Raw genomic sequence first — 22,683 nt, 5'->3', positions numbered from 1 at the left:
AAGAGTTGGAAACTGAGAAGAAAGCTAGTATGATTAAGGTTAGTATGAAATAAGATAATATAATATTGGATCATTGGTACATCTAGAATAAACTGGTAAAAGCAAGTTGACAATATTAATTGAATATTGAGAGAGGAATATTAATTATTGTCTGCCAGTTAACCCCTTAAGGACAGAGCTTCAGAAGCTTGTCTTCCGCTTAAGGACAAAGGCCATTTCTGCATTTTTCTGCTGTTTGTATTCAAACGCAATTGGCATCTCTGTCATTTATTGCACCAACACATATTATACATCGTTTTTTAGAGGGTAAACAGAGCTTTAATTTTTTATAAGGAATGGGATGAGGCAGCATCTAAGTGCTCAAATACTTTCATGAATATCATCTGTAAATACGAGTCTATGAAATTAACCAATGTTCACCTTGAATTGGACAAAGAAATTGAGTTGGTCCAGGGATTTAAAGCAGAACCACAATTTGAGATACTAGAAATAAAATTGAAATCCAATCTGGATAAATTCTCACATATAATAAAAGTGAGGAAACATCAGAAATATATGAGAGACATAAAGGATTTAGAACAAGGTAGAGTCTACCGTTCCTTTAAAAAGAGGTCAAAAGTGGACTCTGATCAATTCAGCACATCTGAGTATGACTCAACAGATACGGAAACAGAAAAGTCCCCAACCCTAGAAATCCACCCAAAAGCATTCTTAAGAAAGGGGTGGATTTTTTAGGCCTGAGACAAGCGGACCTAACTCAAGGTCCGCACACAAGATACCGAGGCAGAGGTCAGAGACGACGCAGGGAATAAAAGAGCCTTCTCTGCGCGTCCTTAACCTCTCAGATACCACCCTTGGCGCAACTGAACTTAGCGTACTGGAGAAGGGACTATCATTTGTACCCGTTCCAACATTTAGCAAGTTCACCTGGACCAAGGATGTTAATCTATTTGTGAGGAAGTTGGCTCTATATAAATATCATGCAGTACGAAAAGAAACTAAGGCACAAAATCTAGGCCTATCACCAAAAGACCTGGAGTGCCTTGATACTCTTGTGGAACTACTTAACTCTGGGGATGGTTCTGTACATCATGACATTCCATATACTAATTTGAAACCCAAGAGTAAGTTCACTCCACACTTTCAAGATTATAAAAATCTGGAGGTATTTCTCGAAAGGGTAACTAGGGAAATTGAAAACATAAATGTGGAGGATTTTGATCTATCTCCCAGTGGTAATCTCAGCTCACAGGAAGTATTAGCTCTGAAAAAACTACAGAACTATACAAATTTGATCTTTAAACCCTCGGATAAGGGGGGGAATGTGGTGGTACTCAATAAAGACCACTATATTCGTATAGCGGAAAGATTATTATCTGATGAAAGTACCTATCGTGTACTAGCTAAAGATCCTACGAAACAATTCCAAATTGAGTTAAAAAGCTTACTTACAAAAGCAGTTAATCAACAACTCATCAATCTAGATGAGTTTGGGTTTATGTGCACAAAACAACCATGTCTATCCACCTTTTACTGTCTGCCTAAAGTGCACAAATCGCTAACAGATCCAACCGGTAGGCCTATTGTCTCCGGGTGTGACAATTTCACTCAAAATGCAAGCATTTATGTTGACAAAATTTTGTCTCCAGTAGTGCAGAAGCTACCATCTTTTCTCAGAGATACCAAACAAATGCTCAACCTACTAACCAATCTCATCCTACCTCCAAACACTATTCTATGCAGCCTAGACGTGGAGGCCCTTTATAGCTCAATTCCCCATAACCTTGGTATTAAACATACCTGTGAACTGCTGAAACTTGAAACGGACTTACCTGAACACTATGTGAATTTTGTGACTGAACTACTTGAATTCATTCTAACCCGTAATGTCTTCCTGTTTAATGGCAAAATCTTCCACCAGACCACTGGTACAGCTATGGGGACGTCTTGCGCGCCCTCATATGCCAATCTCCATCTCGGCTGGTGGGAGAGATGTATCAGGCTAGACCCAAAGCTGAAACCTTACATCGATCAGATCTTTTACTGGAAAAGATATATCGACGATGCGTTTCTAATATGGCTAGACACATCAGACAAATTCAATGAATTTGTACGTCTGCTTAACATTAATGATTTCAATTTATGGTTCACTAGTGAAGTAGGGGGTCAAAAACTTTGTTTTCTAGACCTAACTTTACAGGTATCTGGAGGCAAAATCGAAACAACTCTGTATAGGAAAAAGACGGCCTCCAATAACCTCTTATGTTGGTCCAGTCATCACCCCACACCACTCAAGTCTGGAATCCCTATAGGCCAATACTTGAGACTTCGCCGGAACTGTTCTACCATGGAAGAGTTTAAATTAAAGGCGAATGACTTACGTCATATGTTTAAGACCAAGGGTTACCCTAATAGGGTTCTAAAAAGAGCATACCTTAGGGCAATCCATACTGAACGGGAAACTGATTACAGATGGGAGTCGAAAGACTGAGGAAAACAAAATACGCTGTATTGGTACGTTTGATGCAGGATGGGATACTATGTCAAATGTCTTTAATAAGTTCTGGCCTATCCTTAAATCTGCTAAGCACCTTAAATAAATACTGCCATTATTCCCTTTGATTACAGCAAGAAGAGGCAGGAACTTGAGAGACATTCTAGCACCCAGTCATCTCTCGACCACCTCCCCCTCTGGCTACTTTCAAAAATACCTACCAATGGGTACATTTCAATGCGGTCACTGCAGTGCGTGCCCATTTATCAGTAGACAATCCAAGATGGTCCCTGACACTAGTGATCTAAAGAAGTTCAAACCTCGTTCCTTCTTCAACTGCCACACAACAGGAGTAATTTATTTGTTGGCCTGCTCCTGTGGCCTAAAATATGTGGGCAAGACGTTTCGTCATTTTAGACTTAGGATACGTGAGTATGTGAACTCTGTCAGGAGACATTTGGAGACGCCTGTCTCGAGACATCTACATCAACATCATAACCACTCTTCAGCAGGCATTCGATTTATGGGTCTTGAGCATATACCACAACCCCCGAGGAAAGGGAATTGGGACTTAAGACTAAGACAAAGAGAAGCATTTTGGATCTATCATTTAAAAACACTTTCACCGATGGGGCTGAATGAAGGCTTCTCCTACTCCCCATTTATTTAAAGTACTGACGAATTCTGATAAATAATGATATCTTAAGTTAAGCTTGTATATATGTATATAATTCTTTATTTATTTCTATTTCACATTTTGTGGCTACCCCTGGTCTATATTTCCATCATGTATTGATGGCTTGTTATCTACCTAATCTCCTTTATGTGTGTGCCCTATTATATATCCCTTGCCATGACCCTAAATTTAAGACTATTACCTGTGTATATAAATTATTTAGGAGGATACTTAATTATTGATTCATGGTTGTATCATAAGTGGTAACACAGTATCCGCTCCTATTTTGCCAGGTTCTCACAAAATTGTCCATCTGGCTACCTGATACTCACTTATGAGCTACAACTATGAATTACTTCTTTTCTCCTTCATTACATATAATATATACCACAGTAAACTAATAGGATTGCTATCCATAACGTCAATGGGAGTTAATTGTGCACTCTAAGGGTTAATCCCTCTTTCCCGATCTGTGTGCGCTAGTTTTTTTCACCCCGGCCGCTCATCACGTGGTAGTAGGGGCGGGGCTTGCGGTGCGTCATACCACGCCCCCTTAGCCCCACTCGTGAGACGGCCGAATGTTTCGAGCACCCAGATTGGCAGCTACACAGGTGGATTTAATGAGGTACTGATATAAAATAAACCGTGGGGACAGCCTCTCTTCAGATACCCCTGATGACGGTGTACGGTTACGCCGAAACGCGCGTTGGGATAGTTACATAGTTACATAGCTGAAAAGAGACTTGTGTCCATCAAGTTCAGCCTTCCTCACATATGTTTTTTGCTGTTGATCCAAAAGAAGGCAAAAAAACAAAACAAAAAAACCCCAGTTTGAAGCACTTCCAATTTTGCAACAAGCTAGGAAAAAAAATTCCTTCTTGACCCCAGAATGGTAGTCAGATTTATCCTTGGATCAAGCAGTTATTACCCTACATTGAAAGATTATATCCTTGAATATTCTGTTTTTGCAAGTATGCATCTAGTAGCTGTTTGAACATCTGTATGGACTCTGATAAAACCACTTCTTCAGGCAGAGAATTCCACATCCTTATTGTTCTTACAGTAAAAAAACCTTTCCTTTGCCTTAGACGAAATCTTCTTTCTTCTAGTCTAAACGCACGACCTCGTGTCCTATGCAAAGTCCGGTTTGTGAATAGATTTCCACACAATGGTTTGTATTGGCCTCGAATATATTTGTATAATGTTATCATATCCCCTCTCAGGCGACGTTTTTCTAAACTAAATAGGTTTGAATTTGTTAACCTTTCTTCATAGCTGATATGTTCCATTCCTTTTATTAATTTTGTAGCCCGCCTCTGCACTTTTTCTAGTGCCATAATATCCTTCTTTAGAACAGGTGCCCAAAATTGCACAGCATATTCAATGTGTGGTCTTACCAGTGATTCATAAAGAGGCAAAATGATATTCTCGTCCCGAGAATGAATGCCCTTTTTCATGCATGACAATACCCTACTGGCCTTGGCCACTGCTGATTGACATTGCACATTGTTGCATAGTTTGTTGTCTATAACAATTCCCAAGTCCTTTTCGTGTGTTGTTATCCCTAATTTGCTTCCATTAAGGGTATACGTTGCTTGTGTATTCTTTACGCCGAAGTGCATAACTTTGCATTTTTCAACATTAAATTTCATCTGCCATTTGAGTGCCCAGTCCTCCAGTCTATCTAAATCCCTCTGCAGCAAAGTAATATCTTGCTCACATTGTATTATTTTACAAAGTTTTGTAAAATCAGGATCAGTCTGCTTTCACTTCTCTGAGCACTTTAGCACTTTGCACTTATGTTTGTTTAGTGTTTAGTACCTGGGGCTTTAGATGTGTGGACTTAGTCTAGATTAGAACACCCACGAAGGTGTTATTTAGGAGAGTAAGGGCTAGCACAGTGAGCAAGGGAATAGTTTGGGAGTGTATACCTTTCTTTCCTCCCTCCTTCCCTTTTCTCTCCCCTACTGCTGTTTGTACCCTGATTTTTGCATGGTTTAGCATACTGCCTCCCTCTCGTTTTATTAGTGAGGGGCTTTTCAGTTTTCTTGGCTTATTGCAAGCCATCTCTCCATGCCATTATCTCTCTCCTTATAGGACTCTGTTCATCACTACGCAGTCCCAGTTTTTAATAGACTTTAATAAAGATTTTTTTGTTTTTTGCTACTTTACCAACTTTAAGATTGGACTGGGCTTCTACCCTTTTGGTTGTCTTCTTGTAAGACACCCGTTTGGGTTCTCTCTTTTTCATGTTATTTAATTTGATGTCACATATACATTTCTACATTCTCATTAATTATATAAAAATGCCAAAAAATTGAAAAAAACAAACCAAAAATATTTCTTTTCACAGTTTGGGCAATAATAGCATGCGCATAATATGTCCAGCTTAGAAAAAAGTAATTCAAAATAAATTCATTTATGTGTCTTGATTTATAGAGTGCATCATATGTCTAGGATTCAGCTTTTTTTTAAAAGCTACAGGTCACAAAATACAAGGACTAAAATAAAATTTCAATTTACAACAATTTTAGAATTTGGGATGTTTGTCTTGTAGGTTTAGTAGCCAACACAGAAAACAAAATTGCCACACAAAAGTATATATTTATAAAGTAGACATCACAGGCTATTTACCTAAGGTTAGTTTGACACTTTTTACGTAGCCATTTCATCGTCAATCTGCTAAATATTGGAGTAAAATTGTGTTTTTTTCTTTATTTTGGCATATACACAAAGTTTTAGTAATGTGTATTTCATAAAGTTGGTGTGTGCTATTTCTGCACAGAATTGAGTTCAGCTACATCTGCCGCGTATAACAATACCCCAATTGTATGCCTTTGGCACTTTTCTGCAAAGCTACAGTGCCATATAAGAGACAAGGCTATTTCAGTTTCTGTAGTTAGAATTTTCCTAGATGGATTTGATGGCCCTATGTCTCATTTTAGGGTATTCTAGCAGTGTGACTGTTCAAATAACCCCACAAAGGGCTTTCATTTGATAAAGCAGACACCCCAGGGTATCTTATATGGTGTATATTGTGCCTTAACTCGTCACCATTTTCTCACCAATTTATGTCAATGTTTGTGGTGAGGGGGAAAAAATTGCATTTTTACATATATGTTGCATTTTGCTAAGTATTTCTTACACTTAATATGTACCACTGTCATAAAAATCCCCAAATTATACTCAGTAACACCTTCTGGGTAAAACAATATGCCCAATGTATAACCTAGACACTATTTTGTGAAGTTACAGTGCTGTAAAAGAGACGTGACAAGTTCAGGTTTTTAAGTTAATTTTCATGGAGGTTTTTTATGCATCCGTGTCCCACTTTGGAGGACTTGAGCAGGCTACATATTACAACTACACCATAAAGGCATACAATTTCTTAAAGAAGACAGGGGATTTCAAAAGACATATTTTGAACCTTAGCATGGGATATTTTTTCCGCTAGCTTGTACCAAGCGTAGTGGTAATAAGCGTTTTTTCAGCTTTTTTGACACCCAAAGTGAGTTTGCACAGTATATTTTGCAAATCGTATGTGTGCTACGACTGTATAATACTTGATATGTTGCTCAGCTATGTCGGCTGAGTACAGAAATACCCCCGTATGTACCTTTGCCAGGTATATGTGGACATCGGAGGGGCACATTTGGGACACAGCCATTCCAGTTTTTTTCAAACTTTAAATTTTTACGCTTTGCCCATGTCCCATTTTAGAGTATTTTACCAGGCTATATAATCCAAATACCCCATAAGGCCATACCATTTCTTAAAGAAGACATCCCAGGGAATTTCAAACGGCATATTTTGAACCTTAGCGTGGGATCATTTTCCCTCTAGCTTATACCAAGTGTATTGGTAATAAGCATTTTTTTCTGCCTTTTTGACGCACAAAGTGATATTGCACAGTATATTTTGCAAACTTTATGCATGCTACGACTGTATAATACTTCATATATTTCTCAGCTATGTCGTCTGAGTACAGCAATACCACCATAAGTACCTTTGCCAGGTATATGTGGACATGAAAGGGGCACATTTGAGACACAGTCATTCCAGTTTGTTTGTTTTAAACTTGGAATTTTTACGCTGTGTCAATGTCCCATTTTAGCAGGCTATTAAATCCAACTACCCCATAAAGGCATACCATTTCTTAAAGGGAGACATCCCGGGGTATTTCAAAAAGCATAATTTGAACCTTAGCATGGGATCATTTTTCCGCTAGCTTTTACCAAGTGTAGTAGTAATAAGCATTTTTCTGCCTTTTTGACACACAAAGTGAGTTTGCACAGTATATTTTGTAAACCTTATGTGTGCTACGACTGTATAATACTTCATATATTTCTCAGCTATGTCGTCTGAGTACAGCAATACCACCATAAGTACCTTTGCCAGGTATATGTGGACATGAAAGGGGCACATTTGAGACACAGTCATTCCAGTTTGTTTTTTTTAAACTTGGAATTTTTACGCTGTGTCAATGTCCCATTTTAGCAGGCTATTAAATCCAACTACCCCATAAAGGCATACCATTTCTTAAAGGGAGACATCCCGGGGTATTTCAAAAAGCATAATTTGAACCTTAGCATGGGATCATTTTTCCGCTAGCTTTTACCAAGTGTAGTAGTAATAAGCATTTTTCTGCCTTTTTGACACACAAAGTGAGTTTGCACAGTATATTTTGTAAACCTTATGTGTGCTACGACTGTATAATACTTCATATATTTCTCAGCTATGTCGTCTGAGTACAGCAATACCACCATAAGTACCTTTGCCAGGTATATGTGGACATGAAAGGGGCACATTTGAGACACAGTCATTCCAGTTTGTTTTTTTTAAACTTGGAATTTTTACGCTGTGTCAATGTCCCATTTTAGCAGGCTATTAAATCCAACTACCCCATAAAGGCATACCATTTCTTAAAGGGAGACATCCCGGGGTATTTCAAAAAGCATAATTTGAACCTTAGCATGGGATCATTTTTCCGCTAGCTTGTACCAGGTGTAGTGGTAATAAGCATTTTTCTGCCTTTTTGACACACAAAGTGAGTTTGCACAGTATATTTTGTAAACCTTATGTGTGCTACGACTGTATAATACTGCATATGTTGCTCAGCTATGTCGTCTGAGTACAGCAATACCCCCGTATGTACCTTTTCCAGGTATATGTGGATATTGAAGTGGCACATTTGAGAAGCAGCAATTCAGTTTTTATCTAACTTTGAAGTTTTACGCTGTGTCCATGTTCCATTTTGTAGTAGTTTAGATGGTTGGTTATTGAAACTTTCCCACAAACACATACGCCTTTTGAATTACCCCAGAGTGTATTCTTTAATAAATAGTTTTTTGAACCTTAGCGTGGGATCATGTTTCTTGAGTTTGTTCCAGGTGTAGTGGTAAGGAGCATTTTTAAATGTATTTTTTTTTTTACTTTTTTAAACTTTTTTTACTTTTGAAAACTAGATTTTAAACTGTTTGTTGCTTATTAATTTTTTAAGCTTTCCTAAACTTTCTTAAAACTTTTTTTTACAGATTTAAAATTTTTAGAAGTTTTTTTTTTTACCGTTAACCCCTAACTAACAGTAAGCAGCACTAACAGTAAATTTCCCACTTTCCCATAACTCCCACCCACCCCAGCTAGCAAAATATATAATTATACAATATTTTAATTAATTAATTAATTAATTAATTAATTAAATTGAACCCCTGAGGGTTAAAAAAATAAATAAAAGTTAATCCTCAGGGGTTTAAAGAAATTAGATCACATTATAATATTGTGATCTGTATTTTGATCACTGTAGGTAGTGATCGACTGGCAGGGAAGGGGTTAATTTTTATTTGGACTGGGTAAAGGTTTTTTTTTAACTTAAACGTTCTTAAAACATTTTTTTTTAACTTTTTTAAACTGTTTAAAGCTTGTTTTAAAACAATTTTAAACGTTAACCCCTAGTTAGCCTAATACCAAATCCCCCACTTACTTTCACCCACCCCAGCTAGCTAAATATATAATTTTAAAATATTTAAATTAATAAAATAAATTTAATCCCTGAGGGTTAAAAAAAATAGATAATTTAACCCTCAAGGGTTAAAAAAAAAATTCAGATGACAGTAAAATGTAATCCCTGCCAATTGATCACTGTAGACAGTGATCAATTGGCAGGGAAGGGGATAATTTTTATTTAAAATGGGTAAAGGGGGGTGGGATTTTAATTTAACTTTATTATTCTGATCCGTCTCCCTGCACTTCACACAGAACCCGGAAGCGCAGGGAGGCGGATCGTGAGTCCCTGCAGCACATGTACTCGCCCTGACAGCCTGCCAGAGTGAGCACTGCTTCAGGGGCAGCACGATCGGGTGCTCGTTGTCTGCCTCTAATACAGAGGCAGACCGGAGCACCGTTAACCCCGCAATCGCCGCGATTGTGACAATCTGGGGTTAATTTTAACTCATGACGGACCTGGTCCGTCACCCGTCGTTAAGGGTCTCCCCTGGGTGACAGACCAGGTCTGTCATTTGTCATTAAGGGGTTAAACAATGTTGTGTATACTGCTGTGGATGTGTTTTCCCCTGTTATTGATCTAGATTGTTCTTAAGCTGGTTCTTAAGGATGATGTTACTATTCAATTTTGATTCTGGTCATGTTATTCATATCCCGTCAGGGCCAAACTGAGAGTAAAAAGCAGCCAAGTAAAAATAATGATACCAGCAATATAATGCATTGTGTGAGTAAAATGTGTAGATATACAGGTGGGATAAAAAAAATTAACATTGAAAATTATTTTTCCAACATGTAGGTCTGCACTCATATGATTTCAAAAAATAAAAGAGAACTATTTTATTTTAAGTATTGTGCAACAGAATATACTATCAAATTTAAGCCTCATTACATTAACATCTTTAGAAAAATCGCAAAAAAATTACTCAAATGTTGACTGTATGCTATTGTATTTATTCAACAAGTGGTTTTATTTATTCTTTATATAACACCTCAGGTACCAAACCACTTCATTTCTTCATTTCAATAGAATATGGAGTCTAGAATACCCTGGTGCCTTCCTACCTGCAAGGGTTAAACCATTTTTGAATTACTGAAACGGAGTCCCTAGGGAGCCAGCCTTTTTTCATATCTTCTCCTCTGCTGCTAAAATGTGGAAGCATTTGCTTGAGTCACAGTGATAGGCTCAGCTGGATACTCGTGGACTATCATACATAGTGGCGTACATACCAGGGTCGCAGGGGTCGCGGCTGCGACCGGGCCCGGCCCACCAGGGGGCCCGGCCGCCCCTGCGACCCGGTATGTACCCACTGGGCCAGCCTCTTCTCCTGGGGGGCCCTGAAGCCGGCCACCTCCGGGCCCCCCGAGGCTGGCCCTGCTTACACCCGGCGGGCAGTCAGGCTGGCCGGTGCGCGAGGGAGCACTCTCCCCTGAGTGCTTCCTCTTCAGCTCCCTCGCGCACCGCACTGATACCGAGACGTCATCTTCTGGCGCCGGCATCCCTACGCGGCGCGCGAGGGAGCTGAAGAGGAAGCACTCAGGGGAGAGTGCTCCCTCGCGCACCGGCCAGCCTGACTGCCCGCCTAGGAGCCCAGCAGCACCACTGGACCCCAGGGAATCCCCTCAGCACTCCAAAAGGTAGGGAGGCTGGGGGGATTAAATAATAATAAAAAAAAAATTCTTCAGCACTTACCTTTCTCCAGCGCCGGACTCCCATGGCGCTGGGGATCCCTCCGCCTCTCAGCTCCGAATGCGCATGCACGGCAAGAGCCGTGCACACATTCAAACCGCCCATAGGAAAGCATTACTCAATGCTTTCCTATGGACGTTCAGTGTCTTAAAATGGCGGAAGCGCCTCTAGCAGCTGTCAGTGAGACAGCCACTAGAGGCTGGATTAACCCTCAGTGAAACATAACAGTTTCTCTGAAACTACTATGCTTTCAGCTGCAGGGTTAAAACTAGAGGGACCTGACACCCAGACCACTTCATTGAGCTGATGTGATCTGGGTTTCTGTAGTGGTCCTTTAAGTGTGTGTGCATCTGCATGCACTGGCGTGCATACCGCGGTCGCAGCCCTGCAACCCCTGCGACCAGGTGCCCGCCGCCATGTGTTGCTGCCACGGCCCGCGCAGAGTAAGCGCGAGGGGGGGGCCCACGGATCAATTTTCGCACCGGGGCCCCATGGGTCATGTGTACGCCACTGATCATACACCACCTATAATGATAAATGCTTGAGAACAGTATGAATATTTTCGAAGCATTACTCATCATAGTTGGTCAGTGATGGTGTTCAGTGGTGGCAGTGGCCTCTTTCAGCAGGATAATGCACCCTGCCACAGCAATAAATGTTCATGAATGGTTTGAGGAACATGATAAAGAGATTAGGGTGTTGCCTTGCCCTTCAAATTCCCCAGATCTTAATCCAAATGAGCATCTATGGGATGTGCTGGAACAACAATCCATGGAGGCCCCACCTTGCCACTTGGAGAACTTAAAGGATTTGCTGCTAATGTCTTGTAGCTGGATACCACAGGACAAGTTCAAAGGTCTGGTGGAGTCCATGCCTCGATGCATCAGAACTGTTTTGGCAGAACAAGGAGACCTACATGATATTAGACACGTGGTTTTAATTGTGTAGCTGATCAGAGTATATGCTGACATTCCATAAATGGTTTGATAATTCAGGTAAGAAGACACCATAACCAATGCATTGACAGTAAGAGGTATTGGCGCCTTAAGTGTCCGTTTAAGTCCTATGAGTTCCATTATCATTTAAGATATCAAAGGTCCACAGTGTGACATCAGAGCAACACTACCAAAGACAGGCAGAAACAGCCAAACAACTATACCTGGGTTGAAGAATTTTAACTCAACTATTTTGGCCTAAATAATGTCATTTTGAATTTTTATTCAGTTATAAGTTAGTAATTTTGTTTTATACACTACAAATATTTCCTGTTATTGTTTTGTGAAATTTAGTAAACAGCTCATACTCACTGAATCATAATAAAGGTATACTTTGTCGTCATTTTTTTCCACCATTTTAAGTGATCCTTTAGTGGGAATTCCTTCTTGAGCCAATGTGAATCCACTGAGAAATCCAACATCTAAAAGAACCATTCCACTTTCACTGCCTTCTCCTTCATAGCTATGAAATCAAAACAAAAACAAGTAGGTCCTACATTGTCTTATGTTTTAAAGAAAACTAGGTAAGATAGGAAGAAAAGAAGAACAGATTTTGAGAAAGAAAAGAGGAAACAATAGGAAAATGTAAGTTTAATAGTTGTCAAAATACAAGCTGATTAATTTGAGAGAACAAGTGAAGAAAACATGAAGAGCTAAACTGAGTCTTGAGGTGGAGGAAAAAGTAGCTTGTACCTTGTACATACATCCACAGACAGCCTATGGATGTCATTATTATTATCATTTACTCTGACATCTAAGGTGAATGCTTCTGGTATAAGGACATTTCTCTTACGTCGGGAAGATGCTTTCTGGTTATAATTTATGTTTAGCTGTAAAATAGAAATGGGTGTCAGAAAATTACTGATTACATTTTCTCCAGCAGCTCGCATAATCCACAGTTGAAAAGCTATAGATTACTTTTAGCATCAGTATGAATACATTTGGGATGTAAAAGGAAAACTACAAATATCATAACAACTACAACTGAATGCCTGGAAATAGGTGTCCTATCAAATGGTATATATGCAATAAAATCACCAATATATCCTCTACATGATCAGCTGTGGGGAAAGGGTTCAGATCCTTCCACTTTTCCAGCAATCAGCAAACATAATTTTGTTGACCTTTTCTTAGGGAAAGAGAATGCCGTCTTTTCACGGAGATAAACAGATGTCATGCAACATGAAGCCACCTTGTAGCCTTATAGCACCTATGTATACTCTAGCAGCTGACTCACCAGGGAACAAAGTCTTATCCCACAATCTTGACTTTGTTTCTTGGTGAGTTTGACACCATGGAACTGTTCCCCAAAAAACATAGCACAGAGTGCTAAAACAAGACAACTGAAATAGTGAGTCTGCTAATCATTCTGAATTAATGCATTGCTGGGTTATCTTTCTTTTAGTATCAGAGCCAAAATCAACCTGTCTTATGTAAAAAAAAAAAAATGTTCACAGAGCCTGAAGCATCAACTGAAGAAGATCCATGTGTGTGTGGAGTAAAAATAAGTGTTCACTCAAAAACCGAAAGCATCTCTTGTCCCTGTATTTGTAAATCCCTCCCTTATGTAAAAGTAGCATTTATTATAATTTTATTGTGCCTTCTCTCTCAAAAACAAACATAAGTAAGGTTAATCTTAAAGATAATGCTTCTGCTTGAAAATGATTGAAGCAGCTCAAAAACTTGTTTGAGTATGTTTGTTGTAGTCAGCTAATATTTTAATGGTTGGAGTTGTATCATTGTGAGTTTCCTTTATATGAATTTTAACCTTAAATATTATCTTTATTAAATAATGATATAAGAAGTATTGCAGTATTTAGAATATTCATACCTGAAAAATAGCTATTCCTTTTCCAGTTGCAATAACGTTGAATGCCAATGGCTGTGAAATAGTTATCTGGAATTCAAAGAAAAAAATATTAGGATTTTGTTTTTCAATTACTCTTTCTTTCCTCTCTTGCCCACTCTGAAACTTACATCTTTGCTACTGCTGTCATTAATTCAGCATTCTGGTAGTGAAATGACAGAATCGCACTGTCTTCTTTTTTTTTTTTTTTTTTAATTCTTTATTTTATTTGTGCATATAATTAACATTCAGCTTTGCACTGCCACAACAGCTAGTGCAAACATATGAGAAACATGCGGTGACAATAATGTGGCATAATAAACAGTGCACAGTTTTATATATATAGGATTAAGTCACTATGGTCGGTACATTTGAGAACATGGAAATAACAAGATGTAAGCAGTTTCATAGGAACATAAAGCGTGGTCAACATGTAGTTTGAAACGTGAAACCCTCGAAATAGTTATGACTAAGGCGGTGAGACATGATAGGGTTGCAGGCTTGTGTCGGTAGACAAATGCGCCCCATCAGGTATGTGGATGTACGCTGTCTCAGCTATGAGGCGGCAAAAAGAGAATAGGTTGCTTGACTATGAAGCGAGATGGGCTAGTTGTGAAGATGGGTGCCATTGTTGCGTAGTGGAAAAATCATTAAGCAGTAAAGGGAACACACAGACAAAACAAGCATATACTTGACTGCAGCTATACAAATTGCTTGTGTTATGCTATATGAGTGATATCGCTGGGCATTCGGGTTAACTCTAGAAAGTATTGGCAGACATGTATTTGGTAATTATTGCAGGAGGAGAGAGTGCGCAATAAAAGGTTGCAAAACTTAAAAATAAAACAAAGACAGAAAAACACAGGACTATGTGGCGACACCAGAGAACAATAGAGCATGTAAATTGAGCTGATTCAAAATTAACTGGCTGCGGCCACGCTTTTACATAGCTGCAAGTTCTGGGTGGGATAAGGCACTGTGACCTTGCTCAGGATAACTTAGCACTGTCAGCCAAAGTCTCAGCTCGGTGTAGCCTTACGGTCTCTGTGAGTCTCTGTTTGTATAGATCAACCGACGCCCTGTCTGGACGTTGGAGGTGCTTTTCTGGGGTGGTCATCCGACATGACCGTGGCGGTCTTGGGTGCCGCTTGGCTTGTCTGGTGGTGGGCTGGTGGTCCTGCAGGGCTTTGGACGCGCTTGTCCGCCATCAGTGTCTGACTGCCGCTGGGTAGTGCCATCTGTGCGCTCCGGCTCTGGAGTCTCCATAGTGGACCCGTGTTTGAGGTGCTGCGTTTTAATATACTGCTGGGGCCCTGGGATTGTCCGTTAGTTTGGTCACCTCTTGTGAAGGTACCTGTGCCCGGTTTTGCGCGGTCTGTTTCCCGCCTGCGTGTTTGCCTGCGTTCGTTCTGTCGGACGCCCGCCTGAAATATCTGCTGTGGGACACTGTAGTAGCTTCGGCGGGTCGTCGGGCGGATCCACGAGGCCACTTTCCGGGCCGCTTGATGGCAGGGCATGCCCCGCTTGCATAGCAACTCGTGGAAGGCCGAGCAGAGACGATCAAGGGTCTCTATGGAGGTAGGCTTCTGTCTGCTGTTCGTGGTCCCTCTCTGTGGCTGCTGGCTGGCGGCCATCTTGGATGCGCTCCGACCACAGTCTGTTCTTTTTAAGCATTGACCGAAGGGGTACTGTGGCTGCTGTTTGCCAGGGTTCAGCAGATTCTGCAGTAGAGGGCAGGACAGGAAGTGAGGTCCTGTCTTCTTAACAAATATATTTTATTAAAGAGATATTTTTATAATAACAATAATTTTTACCATGAAAAAGAAAATACTATATATGTTATACATAAAAAGAGTAAATATCAATGTATCCAGTCCGTATGTAAATCAATGATGAAAGTATTGAACAGGCACTTTATAGTCATACTCAGGAAATGGTTAAAAATAATATGCTTTATTTTATAAAAAGTGAAAAACAAAAAGGACCTTTTTGTTTTTCACTTTTTCTAAAATAAAGCATATTATTTTTAACCATTTCCTGAGTCCGGACTTCCATACCTTGGTCACATCACTGCCAGCCGAGAGGGAGATCTGGTTTTACCCCCAAAAAATCACAGGGGAGGCACCTTAAGGCATTTAAACACCTAAATCTCATGAGTTCCTTTCAAATTGTGCATTACTTATTATCGTTTGCAATATAACACTATGTATTGTGTTTTTCTTCTGCAGATAATCAGCTAAATTCCTCTACTACTCTGTACATGCATTCTATTTTATACGGGATAAAGTCTGGAATATCCTGAGAGAAAGCTGACACATTATAATGATAAGTAACTTTTATTCTTTTGTATATGGTGACAAATAGAAGTGTCTTTTGTTTAACATTTTCTACTGTCCAATGCTTGACACATATTGTGTGTAACTCCTTTAACAGCTGGTACAAATTTAAGCCATTCCTCCAGGTCGTAACAAGCTCCCATATCTTTTCCCCATGCAAACATGTTATCATCTTTTAATCTAGGTGTGGGCATTAGATAAGAGTAACATTGAGATATAGTACCACGTTCATTAGGGTTATGTAAGTATGTTTTTTCTAGATCAGATAATGCATTTTCTGTATAATTTTTATCTAAATTTTGAATGGAAAATGTATCTTTTATTTTTATTAATAATTGATTTGTGTTCTAATTTCATATTATATTCTATGCTGAATTTATCTTGAAGTTTCATAAAATATATTAAATAATTACTTAAAGTCATTTAAATTTTGAATTGATTTAGTGTGGCAATTATCCAAATTTAAATCAGGAAAATCTAGTTTTAATACAGACAGCGGCATTACTCGCAACCACCCATAGGAAGGGCCGACTACCTTAAACACAGTATCCCAAGCTTTGATGTTAATCTTAGTAGTGGGAAACATCTCAGCTTTCCTGGGTCGGCCAGGCATCGGATGCAACAGTACTTTTTTAATAAAATATGGTGGCATCGTATAATTTTCCATCTCAAGTCAACATGGATCTGACCTTGTAGGCCAAACTAAAGTGCAGTAGCGGCATTAGTTTTATTCCAAAGTAATCAATGAATGAGTCTCTCCAGTCAAAGTCAAATTTAGTTTTTAAATCATCCAGATCACACCAAGGAATGTGTATAGGTGGAGCCTGTATTTTTCCTGTATTGAGCCTGTAAACTGAGACTTCTCCAAACTCCTGTAGCAGAGAATTCAGGGAGTCAACAGAAGTTTTGGGTTCTGCCAAAGATAGTATAATATCATCCGCGAAGAGACCTATTTTATATGCAGTATTTTTTTATTGAAATTCTCTTAATCTCTGGTGATTTCCTTATCAATACAGCCAATGTTTCCATCGCTAGAGCACATAATATCAGGAACAATAGGCAACCCTGTTGAGTTCCATTAGTTAGTGTAAAATTATCAGAGGTGAAACCAGTAGCAGAAACTTTTGCAGTCGGGTTTTGATATAATGCAACAATTACTTTAACAAGGGGGGGTGGGTATATTAAATTTGAGCAGAGCTTCCCTCAAACAGCCCCAGTGGACCCTATTGAACGCCTTCATCCAAGGAAAGGAGTAGAGAAGACGTTTGATTTGCTTTAATATATTATGTTAGGTTTATATATCTTTTTATACAACAGGGGCCTGTCTCTCTGCAAAAGGGCATTAAACTCACAGTGTTACACTATTTTCTGTTTCCTTAATTTTTAAGGTATATCCAGTGTACTACATGGTTCAACACAGAAGTGGACACAGATTTCGGTGTTACCCTTTTTCATAATTGTTTTTTTTTTTTAATTTTTGTCATTACCATTTTATTTATTGGTATTCATAAGAACTTATTGACACTGGTCCTTAAATTCTACAGGATTGTTTTTGTGATATCCCGGAGAATATCTCATAGCGACATATCTACTAAATGCTGACACTGTGGATTGCATAGTTACTTTGGAATTTGGGAAAGTTCTTTACGTGTTTTAGCAGCTGGTACACATTTTATTCCTATGGTATTTTGGTTTATTATTTGATTCAGTTTATATAATTTGTTGTGCAGATTTAGGTTTGCATAAATTAATAATACAGCACATCATAATTCACACACTATAGCTATTTTTTGCGCTCTCTTTCTAGTAATCTTTTCAAGTATTTGTCTAAAAAGGATTTTATTTTTTCTGTATTGGGTTGTATGGTTTTTGGGTCAGAGGTCAAATTGTATAATGATTTATAATAATTTGCAAATTGGTTACTAATTTCAATTGGATGAGTAATCTTTTTAGCATCCTCTCCCAACAAATATGCAATTTGTGATTGCGCTATTTTCTGTCTAAGTTTAGACGCTAGCAGGAAGGAGGCCTTATTGTCTTTTGAATAATATAGCTGTTTAAGTTGTCTTATCATGAAAGCTGTTTTTTCTATTTGGATCACTTCGATTTTCTTTTTTAGTTCTTTTATCATTACCAAATTTGTTCGCCGAATTTAAATTATATAACTCTTATTCCATCTCCCTTAAATTTTTAGATTTAGACTTCTTCAGATAAGTCGTTCTTTGTAAAAAGTGACCTCTTAACACGGCCTTGTGCGTGTTCCACACCACTCCACAAGAAACCTCGGGGTTGTCATTATCCTTAAAATACTGCTTTAACACAGTCTCAACTAATGTTTTATTTTCCAGGCCCAAAACAAAATGATTACTTAATTTCCAGGTGCGATCTGTGGTAGACTGGAGAGACTCAGACACATATAAAACAACAGGAGCATGATCAGACCATGTTATTTCTAATATTTCTGCCTTGGTAATAGATAATTACGTACTCTCGTCAACTACAAATCGGTCAATATGGGAGTACATGTTGCATGAAACAGAGTAGTAAGTATAGTTTTTTTCCCCTTCATGCAACACTCTTCAAGACCGTTATAATGCAAAAATGTTGTACATCCTGCCACTGCCATTACCTGAGCTGGAACAAATTGAATCTATTTTTTGATGCAGTTCAAAAATTGGTATAGCCACATATTATCAATTTTCCTATGACCACTTTCATTATCTTATTCCAAAGACGTCTCAAATATCTCCAGTGCCAGGAAAACATATCAATTTTCCTGGCACTGCAGGACCCTGCAGTGCCCTTCTCCCTCCCACCCACCATCCCATGTTGCTGAATGGGTTAAAACCCCTTCAGTGACTTAACTGGATCCATCGCCGATGTCCCTCAGTGCTGGGTCAGGCTCTACCGACCTCAGCTGGCGGGGGAGACCAAATGCGCATGCGCGGCAATGGCTGTGTGCACGTGCATTAGACCTTCCTAAAGGAAAGCATTATTTAATGCTTTCCTATAGGGATTTCGGCGACACTGGAGGTGGACGTCCAGCGACACTGGTGAGGAAGTCCAGCGTCGTTTAAAACACTTTTCATGTTCTAAGAACACAGAAGTCCCTCTAGTGGCTGTCTGACAGAAATACAAAAGTAACAAGGAAAATGTCATAATCGATTTCCAGAAACTCATATACATAAGGTTAAATGGTAAACATAACTCTGTCTATGGTATGTATAATGTATCCATTAAAGAATTTGTCAACAGCATAAGCAACTGTTATTGTTTACCTGCTGGCTTTGTAAATTAAGAAGATTTTCACTGTTGATCTGAAATACTTTTGGCACAAATGAACCTTCACCAGTAACTCTCAGAGTTAAGAATGTATCACCATTTGGTGCAACTGCTGTAAACTGGGCTAAAGCCTGAAGAGCCATAACCGTATCCTGTGGAAACATAAATGTCAGACGACCAGTGAGTTTCAGACTGTGATGTTTTCGCACAAATAACAATCTTAAAAGTTAAAACATAATACTTGTTACTAAAGCAAATGCTGAATATTTCTCTAGCTTTTTTATTCACTATCATGATATATGATACTTATTTCAAATTCATACTGCAACAATATCAGCAGAATTATTACTCTTCATGAAGTGTGTGGAATTTATTCAATGCTTCACCTGAGTGGATGAATATCCTCCAAGATGGCTTCTCTGTTGACTGAGCCATTTCATGATAGGAATGCCTTCTGAAATACGATTTTGTTTGTAGTGGGAGAGAAGAGCATAGGCAGCCGTCTCAATATCAGTTGACCTTGGCTGCCAGTAGCTTGCCGTTTTAGATGGCGAAGACCAATACCTCATATCTCCTGAGAATGACAACAATGACAAAATGTCCTCTTCAATATCGTCAGACCAATTTATTAGCAATAAGGAATGTAATGTGTTCACTTTTTTATTGGTATATTTCTGTTATTTTTATAATATTTAATATTTGTAAAAGTTAAACATTTTAGTTCTGATATAAATGTTTACTTTTCAAAAACACAGTTGACACTTTATAATCTATTTTTGTTATTTTATAAATATATTTAAATTTGTGAAAGTAAAACTTTGCAGTTTTTTTATGTTCTAATTTACTAATACACACAATCATATTTCACAAATACTTGCCACTTATATCTGCCCGTGAATTGAGCTGGGAAAGTGCTGGACTTGCTTTATTGCTGTTGACCAGAGACAGAGCATATGCAACAATTGACAAGGTGTAGTTGCTGGAAAAGTCCTTCTCAGACAAGCTTTCCAGATATTTTACAGCTTTTTCAATTTTGGAAGCAAACACATGCTAAAATAAAAAGGGATTGTGTTACATTAGTGACAATTCAGATCTCATACACAATGGAGACAGTTTACTAGTGCCTGTAAAAAACTGTACAAATACTTGTTATTTGCTAACTGCCTTCCTAGCATACTTAAGCGAACAAAGGCAGGAGTTTCTGAGGGTACAATAGTTCGTCCCTAATTATCAGGAGTCCTTTAAAAAGTGTATATTTGATAAAACTCAATGTTTACTAGTTACTGTAGAATAAAATAATACAAAATATTTTTAAACATCCAAATTTTAAATTATCACCTTATGTAAATAAATATAAATGACAAACAACCACTAAACATTCATTGTTAAAAAGCTGAAAGCTAGATGCTCTCTGGATAAAATATTATCAAAAAAGGAATAAAGACCAGAGGAGTGTTATTCCTATCTGATCTACCTTGGATATCTAGGATACTGGTATTTCTAATGAAGCAAAAAGGGGAACGCTCTACTAAGCTGTTGGATTTAATTTAATTTAATTATTCATGTTATTAGTTAGTTTCCCTATACAAAGAGAATTTCTCATTGCTGTAGCCGATATTTTTCTTTGTCATGTAGATGTGAAGTAGTAAATAAGTTTCTACAGAAATGTTCTTGAAACTTAGAAGTACATTGTTGCAAAGTGGACCTTTCGGTTCCCTCAATCAGTGTATGTGTTCCCTGCACTTGTGGTTGTGTGAGAGAGTCGATAAGGAGGATAGATTAGACAGAGGGAAACATCTTGGTTAATCCACATATTTGTCACTGTCTCCTACACCACCATGGTTTAATATTGCAGCCAAGATTTTTAAATAGTTTTCTCCCTATTTTCTTATAAAACAGAAAATGTAGAGGATGGAACATCTCTAAGGCTTTAAATACAGACCTTAGTGACTAAGGTCCCTAGTTAGCCAATATAGAATGTGACTAATGAAAGCAGCTTTGTTTTACTAAACTGATTCTTGCTGGTTGTGGGGGTATACTTTTCCCAAAATGATTTGGAAGTTTGCAGGATGACAATATATCTAACTTTAATTAATGTTATAGTATGTGGCATTAGCGTTAAGTCCCTAAATATACATTGGTCTGAACGTTTGTAAAGTTACTACCAGATTCTAAGTCTAATAAATAGCTAGACTGCATTTTTTGCCAGAGAGACTTAAAGGATCACTAAAGTGTCAGGAAAACAAACTCGTTTTCCTGACACTAAATTCCGATTTGAGAACTGAATTAGGAGAACAAACCAAAAGGGTGCAAACATTGTCCAATCAGTGTTCTGCAAAATATACACATAATATACTTAGTATAGTGTTGCAGTACACTGATAGGAACATTTTACTGTCATTTGATTTGCAGATCATGTGTGAAAAAATAATCAACTGAGAGAATAAATTGGACAGCAGTATAAATATCTATAAAGATATATCTAAATACTAAATAGCTAAATATTTATTTATTTATTTTTATGCTCCTCCTGTTTTTCCATCAATTGCTCGTTTCTCACTTGATAGGTGAATATACCGTAATCAACATGTAGTGACTCTCCCCTAGCCACCAATTCTATTTTTTCCCATCAATCATTTCTGTTTTTGGTGCCATATTTAGAATTCAGAATATTGACACCACCCCTTAAAAAATTCAGCATGTGGTTAGTCCTTAATTCAAATATATTTTGGCTTGGAATTCAGAAATTAGGCTGGCCACCCGATTGACTCAAATTCAGATGAAACTGAGTTCAGTCTGAAGTGAATCTCCAAGTCTTGTGTGGTCCCAAGGGTTCCTGCAGAAGGCTTTTCTAACTTCAACCCAACCATGAACTAATGTTTGTTGAGGGAAAGTCAGTGTGTGGTAACTCCCCCATCCTTTACCACAAGTATGGTGGATTTTAGGGTAATTAATAACTATATTGGAGCCTGACCAGTAAAACGAGAGTAAGATGACGATGATGGAGATAAGGGTTTCCAAGTTATGTAACTGGATCAGGTTCCTGTGTCCAGGGCTGCACCTTTTCTGTGGAACTCCCTTCCCTTCTCCGTTAGACTTTCACCCAATCTCCACTCCTTCAAAAAAACCTTGAAAACACACTTCTTCAGGAGAGCAGATCATTTAAACTGTTAGTGGGTTTTCATCCCCCCCCATGACTCCTCTCCTGCAACTGTCAAAAGTAACCTACTACGTTCTCAGTAATTACTTTTCTAGCAACCTATTTCATTACCCCTACTTCTCAGTTATTACTTTTCTAGCAACCTATTTCATTACCCCTAAATATACCCTGTTGTGTCACTATACCCCACTCCCTCTAGCATGTAAG

At 38.4% G+C, this 22,683-nt stretch overlaps 1 protein-coding gene across 1 annotated transcript in view; it reads right to left on the bottom strand.

The window, feature by feature from the left end:
• The window catches only part of LOC134586248 (CD109 antigen-like), a 115,508-nt gene that overhangs the window by 5,264 nt on the left and 87,561 nt on the right, over nucleotides 1-22,683 (bottom strand). The window contains exons 12-17 of the mRNA XM_063441740.1: nucleotides 20,195-20,366; nucleotides 19,703-19,890; nucleotides 19,313-19,468; nucleotides 13,684-13,749; nucleotides 12,546-12,682; nucleotides 12,165-12,315 (exon numbers count right to left, since the gene is read on the bottom strand). Coding sequence (XP_063297810.1) covers nucleotides 12,165-12,315; nucleotides 12,546-12,682; nucleotides 13,684-13,749; nucleotides 19,313-19,468; nucleotides 19,703-19,890; nucleotides 20,195-20,366 — 870 coding nt within the window. The remainder of the gene's footprint in view (nucleotides 1-12,164; nucleotides 12,316-12,545; nucleotides 12,683-13,683; nucleotides 13,750-19,312; nucleotides 19,469-19,702; nucleotides 19,891-20,194; nucleotides 20,367-22,683) is intronic.

This window comes from Pelobates fuscus, chromosome 2 (assembly GCF_036172605.1).
Source record: "Pelobates fuscus isolate aPelFus1 chromosome 2, aPelFus1.pri, whole genome shotgun sequence".
NCBI classification, from domain to species: domain Eukaryota; kingdom Metazoa; phylum Chordata; class Amphibia; order Anura; family Pelobatidae; genus Pelobates; species Pelobates fuscus.
This window is presented reverse-complemented; position numbering and strand designations above follow the sequence as displayed.